Genomic DNA, 12,104 nt, shown 5'->3' with positions numbered 1-12,104 from the left:
GGGAAGACAACTTTGCATCTGACTTTTTTTTAAAAGAGCATCGTATTTAGGGAAGAAATAGAAGAATGTAAAAGCCGCCTTGAAGGACTTCCACAGAGCGTTATGTTTACGTTCTAACGAGGACACGTTCCTACATAGGAATGATACCCATGTTCCTACTTTTTATCAAACATCTATATGAGAAAACGTTGCAGAAGCTGTTTCCCTTTTTTTCTCTTTGGAAAGCACTTTTCCTGCGTGCGAGGGGAGATTTGCCGGAATCTCCTCATCAATTTTCAAGTCGAAGCCGAGCTTGTCCTCCGAGTCTCCTGTATTTGTTATAACTTTAGTTACAGTAAACTGTAGCACATCAGTGAGTTCTGGGAATATGTCCACTTTCAGATTTAAATGGAAAGTGCTATTTGTAGCCGAGGGCTCCTAAAAGGAATTCTCTCCAGGGAATTCTATTGAAACGTTTTGTGTTTTGTTTTTGCTTTTTCCATTTGGCGTGAGATGCCCACCAGTCAAAGAATCTTCGGGGAGTTTTCCCCCTTCACCCATTTTTCCTCCCCTTTTCCTGTGGTCCAAACGATTTCTGAAAAGCTGCAGCTCAGGGATGCTGGCAGGATGCAACCCTTTTCAGTCTTCCATGCGAGAGGATAAAAGAGAGCGCGCAGCAGAGGGGGGGCGAGTTGTTTTGAAAGTTGTTTTGCGTTGGGAGCTGGTGGGAAAGTTCAGTCTTCCCCATTTGGAAAAGGCAGGCTGGGTTCCGCTCCTGCACCACACGCGCTTTCCATTTTTAGCTTCATTCAGAGGCAGACAGAGCTCCTTCCTCTTCCTCTCCTTGTTTGTGACACTTTTCTGAGGCAGCTTTTCCACAGCGCTGAGGGTCTGGCGGCCATGACCCCAGGCGATCTGGGACATAGGACCGAGCGCCCACAACATTTTTCTGCCGTCAGAGGTAAAGCCAGCGATTGTTAGGAGTTGGTTGTTTTTTTTCCTTTTTCTCCCAGTGAATTTGCTACACTTTTTTTTTTTTTTTTTTAACTAAGAGTAGCATTTTAAGACCTTGCTTCTTCAAGGCAATCTTCTTTATACGGCTTTTGGCTCTTACTCAACTGTACCAAGCACTCTGCATCTGCTTTTCAAGTCTTCAGACTACTGTATTAGTCATAGCCTCTCAGAGGGAGCCACAGGACAATGGGGATTAAAGGCCTTCCCTTCTCTTCCAGGCTGCCCCGAAGTGTAGCTCCAGTGCTGTGAGATTTCACGAGTTGGCAGAAGGGACCGAGGGGACCATGAAAATGGACATGGAGGACGCGGATATGACTCTGTGGACGGAGGCTGAGTTTGAAGAGAAGTGTACATACATTGTGAACGACCACCCCTGGGATTCTGGCGCTGAAAGAGGGACTTCGGTTCAGGCAGAAGCATCCTTACCAAGGAATCTGCTTTTCAAATATGCCACACACAGCAAAGAGGTAAGCCTCTGGTTTATTGCTGAGGAAGATTGGCACCTGCCGCCAAATCTCCCTACTTGCCCTTGAGCCCTCGTATATCTGTGAGAATCTGTAAGTATCAGTAAATAATCGATCACTTAATTCATCTCTTTCATTGCTTTCTCTTTCCCTTAGTCGCTCCCTTCTCATTTCCTCCAGCCCTCAACTGTTTCATACTAATTAGTAAACAGTTAAATCTTTTGCAAGTTGACACATCTTGGAAAAGCCTAATTGCAGCATAGGGTGGGCAAAATTGTCAGTGAGCTTCAAGAAGGCCCAGAAAGCTGCTGGCCACTCTGGACTCACTGGCCCTTTTGAGAGAGAAAACTTTTTCTTAGAAAAAACGTTTTTCCTGTTTCTTTTGTCTCCTTCTGGTGGTTAGATGGCTTTATTCTTTTTAACGAGCCAGCTTTATTAGCTGGGTTTCTAAAATTATTCTCAAAACCTTGACGTGTTTATGAACTGAAATGATGGTGTAAATCAGGAAAAGGTTCATGTAAAAGTGTCCTCTGCCCGGATGACTTCAGAGCTAACCACTGTTTATCTACGGCAGCTCCTTTGCTCTGGCTGGGCTGGCAGGCCGATTCCTTATTGGCCTCTGAAGTGGGTACACTCTTTGTTGTTTCAAAGGGGCTGAAACCCCAAACTTGGCATGAGCAAAGGATTTGTGTTTACGCTTTTATATAATGATTAGAGTGAGGCGTGATGTTTAGCTGTGAAATAACTTGCAGAATCCCCTCTTGTTTTGAGAATTCAGCTACTGTAGTTGCTCTTACTTGTCTACTACTGGGCTGAGTTGAAGGAATCAACCCCTCAACAGACTCCCACCAACACCATTACCACAGGTCACTGTCAATTCTATTACTGCCTTCAGAAAGTAGTGGAAAGGGGATCATTGGCTATAGGGATCCATAATTCGATACTGGGACTGTTCATTCCAGCCATGTCAAATCGCTTTCCTCCTTCCCCAAGGACTAGCATTTGAAGGAGTTGAGGAGCCTGTTTGGGAAATACTTTGTCTCTTTCCTGTTTGTGTGTCTGAGTTCAGTGTTTTTGGTTGAGGAGAGACTCAGCTGTCTGAAATTAAATAGAGCAACTCTGCTTTGAGTTTCATTAAAGCTCAACCTTTTTTTTTCCCCCTGCTGGGAGAGTGGAGGCAGATTTTATAAAGAGCAAAATTTAAATGCAGTTGTACATGAACGTTACCAAAAATTTAACCCCAGAGGTCAACCTTAATTATACCTCTCGCTGAAAGTAACACTCTTCTCAATGAAAAGTCTCTTAATATGTGGCCCGTGGAATCAATGTAGGATTTGTTTGGGTATTTAAGGTTTGGCTGTGGCTTTAAAAGGTGTAGTGTGTTTTTTCACATATCAGATTTGACCGAATACTGGGCTGTTCCCAGGATTCGTTTGTGCTGTGTTGCCCTGTCCAGCCCATTGGGACTGAAATAAAGCCCTCCATTCTGTGGGTCATCTTTGCCTTTTAATTCTATAATGATCTTATCCTTAGTTCAGCTCTTAGCTTAAGTTTTTCAGTTTCCATCATTCTACTTAAAATCATAACTAAATCAGCTAATGCCCTTAAATCACTTGGTCCAGGGTTCAGAAAGATAGTCACTTACTTGAGGTGTATAGTTAGAGCCGGAGCCCAGAGTTGGAGCAAAGTCCTTCTGACTTTCCCAGCCAGTGCTTCTTGATTGTGCTACACTGGCCCCTCTTGGTGTCACTGTGGTTTTATTTATCGTCTTAACATGTTTCAGACCGATCCTTCATTAAGCTTGCTTGGTATTTTTCCTCTGCACATGTAACTCCCTATTTCAGTATGTTCGGCACCCAGAAAACTCACAGCGCCTGTATTCCCAAAGAGGGTCTTTCAAAACGAACCTAATGAGAAATCAGAGTTCTCTTAGTTTATGTTCCCATGTTTTATTTAACTGAAACACTTGAATAAAAAGTACATCTTCAGTCCCTAATCATAGAAGCAACGAGGAAACCAACTTAAATATGATACTGTCTTAAGCTTACTCTGGAATTTGTACCTGTTTTTCTGTTTCTCCCTTCTTCCTTTTTGAACTTTGGGAAAGGACAGCTCCCTTGAGGTGGTGAAAGAGGATTGTGGGATTGAGCCATTGAGATAGCTGCAAACCAATTCTAGAACAGACACCTTTAGGATTGATGAAATGTTTACATTATCATTGTTCAGTTGGCCCTTTCAGTCCCACGAGCTGTGGAAATAGGAAAAAAAGCCTTTCTACATGTAGTTTTTATCTGACTGATTTATCTCGCCCTCCTTTAAATGTGTTCATTTAAGTAGCAGAAGAGGTTACATTATGTACTGTTGTGCTGACATACTTGGGGATTTTTTTTTAACAAGACCATTTTTCATTATGAATTTGTGCTATGTGTCAGCACCTTTTTTTTTTTTTTGGTTTAAAAACAAAACATACAAACCATATTTCTGATCTTGACCCTCATTTTTAGATTTAGTTTAGAATCGTTCTGTACCTTTTATGAGGCTGTTCTTACTTCCTATTTCCAGAACTCAAACCAAATATAGACATACTATTCAAAACTTTTAAAACTTTTTTAACTGATGGGTTATTCTTCTAGGGGGATTTTCCCCTTGTCCTCCTGAAATAATTTTCTATGAATACTTGAATACAGAAAGATCAATTTAAACATTTATATTTTAGTAGCCTGTACTGAGGTTGCTTGCATTCAAAGGCACTGTGGTGCTGTGAGTCTGACCTCCAAAGTTGTGCGGTGATAAACATCAGGCCCATGATGGCCACTCACTCAGCATCCATTTTGATTGAAGTCCATTATTATCTCAAGCCATTTGTAAAAAGTATCTCTCCATAACATGCAATTCCCTCTTCTTCATACTGCCTTTTATTTGGGAGACAATGTACCGAGGTATTACCACGTTTCCTTTAATATAAAGATAATTAAGGAGGAAACCATCCAAAAATGTCTCCATTCACTCCACCCCCTTTTTTAAAATTGGGGTGAATTACAGGCTGACGTCTTGGTCCACCACAGAGTTCTAGTTATCTCAATGCAAATATCCTTATATTCAAAATAGAATTTTAATCGAGTGAGTCATTTTGTGGGGGGGAGACTCGAGGAGGGGGAGAGATAGCTAGTAATTAAAATGATCTTAATGTAATTTGGGATAAGGATGGTCATACCACATTTAGACCTGAATGATGTTTCTGCTTAAAACCCACTGCTGTGTGTGTCTGTTTGTATAGTACTCCCTAAAGGAGGAATTTGCTTAAAAAATAAAAAAAAAACACTTATATTCTCCTTGCTAGCAGACTTTCATTCAGCAGCCCCACTCAACTCATCCTAAGTCGTGAAATCTTCATTTTGTAAAATGGAAAACAAGCCCTGTTTTTTGTCTGGAAGCCACAGACATCAGGGTGTGTTCTGTAACTGAGGCAGTGACAGAGACAGATCTGCCCAAGTGGTGGAAGGGTCGGCTTCCCACGTAACGCACGGCGTTGAAGAACTTCTGGGGGCACGGAAGTGTTGAGGCCAGCGTCCTCTCGCTGATAGGTTTATGGAAGGCACACAGCAGCCTGTCCCCAGCAGTAATTCTTTAGGACCCTGGTCAGTTCCAGTGAAGTTTCCTTCCTGAGCGAGGTGAACACGGTCTTAATTCGTCTTTTTAGCACTGGGAAATTCAAGGCACACGCCAGGCTTCTCTGCATCTGTGCTTGCTCTGAGGAGAGAACGTTGTTGGCTAAGATTCCCGTCTGGGTCTTTCCAGGGCCAGAGGGAGAACTATGACTTGGTCTTCACTTTTCATTGAAAACAACCCTGGTTCCTACCCCCCTCCACAGTTACCTGGCTGAGCACGTTAACGTTGCACCTCTTATGTCCTCTTTAAATAATGTCTCAGACATGGATTTGAGATGAAGGTGTTGATTGTGTGTATTAGAGTGTGGACTGAGAATGGATATAGATGGCATATAAGCTACGCAATTCCTTCCAACCTCAAAATTGTATGATTTTGTGTCTCTATTTATCTATATGTGTGAATTTATATGTACCCTATAGCTCTGTGTGTAATAGAAACTTAAAATATTAGGATTCTGTCCCCTTTGTAAAGATAATCTAATATTGAGGCTCTTCTATTTGTTTGGGGCTTGAGGTTTTTCATAGACCTGTCTTCCACCACAGACCCTCTTCTTTTTAACTGTTCTCCTGTCTTGCCTGCTGAATTGCATTTCTAAGGTGATAGATGGCAAGATCTACTTCCAATACTGCCTTATAGCTTCCCCAGTGACTGGCCCATGGTTGTGCTCAGATAGGTGTTGGGTGGCTTATGTCTTCTGTAAATTCCTTTGTAGGAACAAGATTCTAGTTGACTTCTTTTTGGCCCTAAGAAAATGTTATGTGCTTCCTTAGTGTAAGATTGATAGCTGAAAACCAAGAGGCCCGTGGGTTGAAAGAATGGCTATTCAGAAGAAAAGCCTGACCTCAATGTAATGCTACCTGTTGGTAATCAAGCTCTGACTCCCAAGTCACTGTCTGGAAGAGACTATAATTTAACACAAAAGTTGATGAACCAGTTGAGTACCTTTCTTAAAATTACTGCTTTAAAGTGGATATGTTGAAAATATCAACTGCTAATTATTGGCTCACCAACAAATGACATTATTTGTTTTTCCTGTTTGTCATTTTAAAGGTATGGAATAATCAGGCAAATATGAATGCCAAATGATTTGTGTCATAGAATTCCATGGAAATTCAATTCCATGAATTTTTCAAATTAATTAGGTTCAATAATGTAGCATAAGCAATGAGCCTCTGAATCAGTAAGTCTGCTTAAGCTTTAGTATCTATTTTTATCTCAAGACTGTTCTGAGGTACGCCTGTCCCCACTAGTTGTACTGCCAACAAATACCAATAACGACAAACTGTTATTGAAAGGGCAGATAGATGTAAATGAACGCAGAGGAGGAGGATGAAATGAACATCTGCTTTTTTCAGCTTTCTGCCAGAAATTCATAAAGGACCAAAAATAACACTCTAGCTCACCAACCTTGTTTCAACTTATGTTAGGTGTAGGAAATTTTCTTTTTTTCTGTCTTTCCAGTCTGGGTATGCTCCATTGGCTTGTATGTTGAATACTAAATTGTTAAAAAAAAATCATTGATAAGAAATGTACATGAGAAAGACTGGTCTGTCACAGCCATGGAGGTGTGCTTAGTCCATATCCATTTAAACAGAGGTTTAAATTTTTGATGAGATTTAATGAGGTATCAGTGTATCATAGGTATCAAGGTATCAGCGTATGTCAACCAAAATCTTGGATTCCGCTGTGGATATTTATTGATTCATATATTTAGGCCTGCCATTTCAGGTACACAATTACACAGGAGCCACCAGGGATAATAAAAACTGGAAATAAATATTATCTTTTACCTCCCCTGTTGGTCCGTTTCAGTAAGGTATTCAGTAAGTAATTCATAGGCTGTTTTGGATGAGAAGAATATAAAAATGGGAAAGTGAGTGAATAAAAGCCAAAACAAAACTGTAACTGCAAAATGTTGTTAAAGGACTCCTTACAGAGGAGTTCTGAATAGTGATGAATTGCTTCCTGATTCGTGGTTGGTGATTTTTTTCACCCCCTTAAAGAAATTTACGATCAAGGAGGAACCGGCATAGTTAACATGTTTCTTTAGCACAGCCCTAAAAAGTCAAACTGTGTGATACATTCAGTCTGAGAAGGTCATTTCCTCAGATCTTAGAACCCACAACCCTCCGAACCCAGAGCTCTCCTCAGTTATAAATTTCATTTCAAAGGAGGACTTTTGGCCACTGTTGAGTAGAAGATACTAGAGAAGAACAGAGTTACTTGGAAGATCTTTTTTTATTAAAGAGAATGTACAAACTATGAAAAAAAAAGCCTCATCTGGAATGAAAAAAATATAATAATGTATTTGTTTTCTGGTTCCTTAGGCCTTTGTGGAACAACCAAAGAGCATTATTTTGGTTTCTGAGGTTAAAACTGTTTTATTCCCCTCAAGCACACTGTTTATGGTTTGAGGGAGAAGGAGAAATAGGAACCTAGGAGCAGGCTGAAAAGGTCTAATCTTGACCGTCTAATTCTGCCCTATCTGATTCTCATTCTAAAACAAAATGGTTACCCTCTCTGTTCTTCTAGCATAAAAAGTAGTAATAAAAATAAAGGACCCTCGGTCACTGGAGAATAATCCTCTAGACTATTTTAATGCCTGGTTGAGTATTTGCTCATGATCTGGGAGTTTAAAAGATGGTCTTCCTTATGGTGAAGCTCTTTGTTAATTATGTAGGCACCATTAATGTCTGCTTTCCATATCATAATTTCATCATCGTTGGTTGAATTACCTTGAAAATTCAATTCATTGAAATAAAAAGATTGGTTAATATCTTACAGCTGAAGTAATTGTTTCATATGTTTTACCCCTTTTAGGTTATTGGAGTGGTGAGTAAAGAATATATACCAAAGGGAACCCGTTTTGGACCTCTAATAGGTGAAATCTACACCAATGATACAGTTCCCAAGAACGCCAACAGGAAATATTTTTGGCGGGTAAGTAGGGAAAAATTTTCCAGACTCAGTTACGTATTAAGGAAAAAAGTGGAGCTAGAGTTTCTGGGTTACTTCCTTTTTCAACCTGTCCTGGGGCTCACCACAAGTATTCAGGGTCCCCATGGACACAGAGAATGCTAAGCAAGTGTGATGAAACTGGTTAAATGTCTGGCCCTGGAAACACAGCCGTGGGTAGGTGGTTAGGGATAGAGATATGAACTATATGTGAATTTTAATTTTTGCAATTCATTAGAGCTTTGTGATGAAAGGAAACAGTTTGCTGCTTGCTTCAAGGGAAGGCTCATTTGCATCTCTGCAAGGAAGTAGTAATGAGTCACCAAGCCTTAGATTTCGCCCCTTCTTGATTTCTTGCTGAGTTAACTTTAATTGAATGGAGAGTAATCATAAACGAATTATCTTGAAAATAAATGCCATTAAGGAAGGATGGTTGGAAGATGGCGCTAGGGGAATAGAAATGGACCATGGGACTAGTCCTATTTAAATGTGTCTGCACCATAAAACTATTGGATTTGACAGTATGTAGGTGACTCCCAGAGCAGAAGGAAAATGCTTATGATCATGCAAGAATGATACACTTTCCCATAACATCCGGTAAAAAGTCTGGCTAATACAATTTCCTTTGGAATATCAGGGTTAGATAGGACCTCAAAGGTGAACTAATTGGATAGAATCCTTGAGTAAAAGACCCTGAATTAGGAGGGAACAGAAAAAAAAAATCCAACTGCTTTCCATCTTCCTGTAGATCTCTCTAGGATATTTAGTTTCCTTATTAGAAAATAGAGATACTTTTACTAAATTTCAAAGTAGTTTTTTTGTATATACTTGCATAAAATGTACATGACTACTGGGGAGCCATTGTTTGAATTCTTTTAAGAAACAGCTGCAGGGTAACAATAAAAATTGGAATATACTTACTTTGGCCAATATTTACCTAGAACCTTTATATCTTTTGGACGAGTATCTCTATAAAAGACCTCTATTTGGGGATCATTCGGAAGCTGTTCCTAAGAAGCAAGATTTTTTTTTTTATAATCCAGGAAATTTGTGTTTTTATGCATTTATTTTACTGTTTTCCAAGCAAAAGAGAGCACTCAGAATTGTTCACTAAGAATTGTGTGCTCACAATTTTTTAATTAATAATTACTCATGCTTAAAATGTATTTACTACATGCCTTATAATGGGCAAAATGTAAATGAGTACATTTTTGCCTTTATTGCCAATGAAGTCTTCTCAGAAATGAGCCATGGAAGTGTATAATTCTTGGAGTCAGAGGTCTGAATGAAGACAATCCAGCGGAAGTCTTATTAATGCATGATAATTTTGATAAAAGGCAAGAAATACCTAAGAACCTCCTATCTCTGTCCCAGTTCCCTGGTTCATGAAAGATTCACTATAAGTAACTGAAATACTTTCCTTGGGAGGATTTATTTGAATCAGTCTTTCACATGCAAAGGATATTGTAGGATATAACTTCCCACGTGTTATTAAAAGCATCCTGATTTTGCTGGCAGGAATATGAACATCTGTTGTGAGGAAAGAAAAAGTTTCATGCAAATTACACAGTCAAAGAAGAGAAGGGATGTTCAAGTTGAGAAACCAGTGACATTTCTTGTAACTGTACTATGAGTCAGCACGTTTTTAATCTTCCTGATAATAGATGGAAATGCAGTGAGGTGACAGGGAGCAGTGTTCATTTGACGTATGCCTCATTTTATTTTCTTGTGGGTGTGCGCGTGTGTGACTTCATGGCATCAACATTTCTGTTTTTAAACGAGGATACAGTAAATTGTAGTCCGAGGAAGGCTGACTGGAATCAACACACCCGTAGCTTTAGAAAGCAGTTTCCGCCCAGCGAAGAGTGCAAGAGAGATGGAACCCCATGTTCCTGGAAGTTTGCACATCAGAGTAAACAAACTTGATAGCAGAATTCACCCAGCCTTGTTCCATTTTCTCTTAACAAAACACACCGCAAAAGCTCTCACAAGCTGCTTTGATGAAGCCACATGTATTTCCCCCTTCACAATTTACAGGAAGTTACTCTTAAAAGAAAGTGATTCTGGTGTTTACTGCTCGTGTTAAAGGGACAGAGTTCCTTTTCGTTTCTGATAACGTTGGAGCGAAAGACAGAAACAATTTATAGACTAACGTAGTCAGTATGTGACTGAGAACAGAGCAATAACCCGCTGTCTGTCCGGTTAGAGCAAAATTTCTGCTACGAACAGTGCCCTACTACTTGGAGACCACAAGTTGCAGATAACCAGGTATTGATTATGTGGAAATGTCTTAAGTGAAGAAAAGGTGGTATGTATTAAAAAGAGGGAGAGAAAGAAACTTTCTGTGGAAGGGGAAGGAGTTTGTTTATAAAGTAGTTTCAGTAAGAATGTGTATTTTCATTTTTCCTCTTCTTACCTCGCCTTTTTACCGAGTGGTCTGAGTGCATCTGTTAACCAGAAGTGGTATTACTATAGGGCAAACCGAATTCTTCATTTTGCGTTGCCTTTAAAGAACGGCATCGTTTCTTCCTGTTCTTTTTCCAAAAACACATGCCTATGGCTCTGTGAGTGGTGTTTTAGCCAACCTCCTCACAGATAAGAGGGTTCCCTCTGCCCTCCTTTGGCTTGAAAGAAAAGCACAAGGCCCAACCTGTTTATCGGGAGGAAAAGTGACTTCTCAGACTGTCAAACTCTGGCTCCTGGCCTGGTGTTCACTTTGTTATGGCAGGTGAAGTTCACCTTTGCCCCACCCAGTGTTTCCACAAAAAGGCAAGGTTCCAAGTATTCATATGAGCAAGTGTTACTTCTGGACTTGGAGGCTTGGGGGTGGAGGATGTTTGCATAGTTGAAGCCTTGGGCGGGGGTGTAGGAAACGGCAAGTACAGGGGCCATAGAAAAAGTGGAGACTCAGTTTGACGTACTCAGTCGGCTTGGTCTTCTACCCAGTGACTCAAAGCATTAAAAGTCAGCATAATCAGAACCGGAGTCAGGAGCATCGCTGTTTGCCATTCTTTGCTGTAGCAAAAGTAGTACTCTGCGGTGGTTTAATCTGACAGAGGCAGCTCCTTAAATGAAATTTTGTGTTTCATTCTTCTGTTGTTTTCCCCCACCCATGAAAAGACGATAAAACTGAAATGGAAAAGGTAACTGACAAAGTGTACCTCACCTGTTTCCGCCCTCATTTCTGCTGATTCAAGACTACTCCGGCTAATCTGATTTGATTCTTTTTCTAACTAGGCAACAGAGGACCAGAAATCACACAGGGTACTTGCTGTATTTATTCTTAGAGGTGCTGTGGAAGCTTTCCATCACTTTGGGGCTGACTTTCCTTGACACGTCTGTCTTCTCTTTTGGACAGATCTATTCCAGAGGGGAGCTTCACCACTTCATCGATGGCTTTAACGAGGAGAAGAGCAACTGGATGCGCTACGTGAATCCGGCGCACTCTGCCCGGGAGCAAAACCTGGCTGCGTGTCAGAACGGGATGAACATCTACTTCTACACCATTAAGCCCATCCCTGCCAACCAGGAGCTTCTTGTGTGGTATTGTCGGGACTTTGCAGAAAGGCTTCACTACCCTTATCCTGGAGAGCTGACAATGATGAATCTCAGTAAGTGGATTACAGAACAAAAAAATAAAAAATGTCAGTAATGTCGGTTCTGCCCCTATGAGCTAATAACATGTTGTTTAATTATATGGCTTCCTCTGTTTGAGCCCAGTAGGTGGCTTAAACTAGAGACTAGGAAGAGGAAAAAAATTTTTTAGTCCCTATTCCCTATTATGAAACTCGATCATTTAAAAAATCTTAAGAGCTACTTGAGTATTTAATTCAGAAAGTTAAAGGAAGGAAATATATGTCCAATTCTAATCTTTCTGAAAGGTAGGAGTATAAAGGAGATTGGTCCTGACATGCCTAGTATGCAAGGTGTAGCATTGCCTCATTGTGTACCACAAACTGCCTTGTTTGTGGTAATTTGTTGGTCTTAAAATGTGCATTGAAATATTGTAGAGATGCACATTTG

General features: G+C 40.3%; 1 protein-coding gene across 4 annotated transcripts in view; it reads left to right on the top strand.

The window, feature by feature from the left end:
- Nucleotides 1–12,104, top strand: part of PRDM1 (PR/SET domain 1) — a 102,112-nt gene that overhangs the window by 80,416 nt on the left and 9,592 nt on the right. For 3 of the 4 annotated variants that reach the window (XM_058566546.1, XM_058566547.1, XM_058566545.1), the window contains exons 2-4: nt 1,212–1,460; nt 7,947–8,066; nt 11,440–11,692. In XM_058566546.1, coding sequence (XP_058422529.1) covers nt 1,278–1,460; nt 7,947–8,066; nt 11,440–11,692 — 556 coding nt within the window. In that variant the 5' untranslated portion in view covers nt 1,212–1,277. Of the gene's footprint in view, nt 1–946; nt 963–1,036; nt 1,101–1,206; nt 1,461–7,946; nt 8,067–11,439; nt 11,693–12,104 lie in introns of all 4 variants that reach the window. The other variant, XM_058566548.1, reaches the window with a different exon arrangement.

The sequence above is a fragment of the Diceros bicornis genome, chromosome 23, assembly GCF_020826845.1.
Source record: "Diceros bicornis minor isolate mBicDic1 chromosome 23, mDicBic1.mat.cur, whole genome shotgun sequence".
Taxonomy (NCBI): Eukaryota; Metazoa; Chordata; class Mammalia; order Perissodactyla; family Rhinocerotidae; genus Diceros; species Diceros bicornis.
The sequence above is the reverse complement of the archived record's forward strand: the minus strand, read 5'-3'. Positions and strand labels throughout refer to the sequence as shown.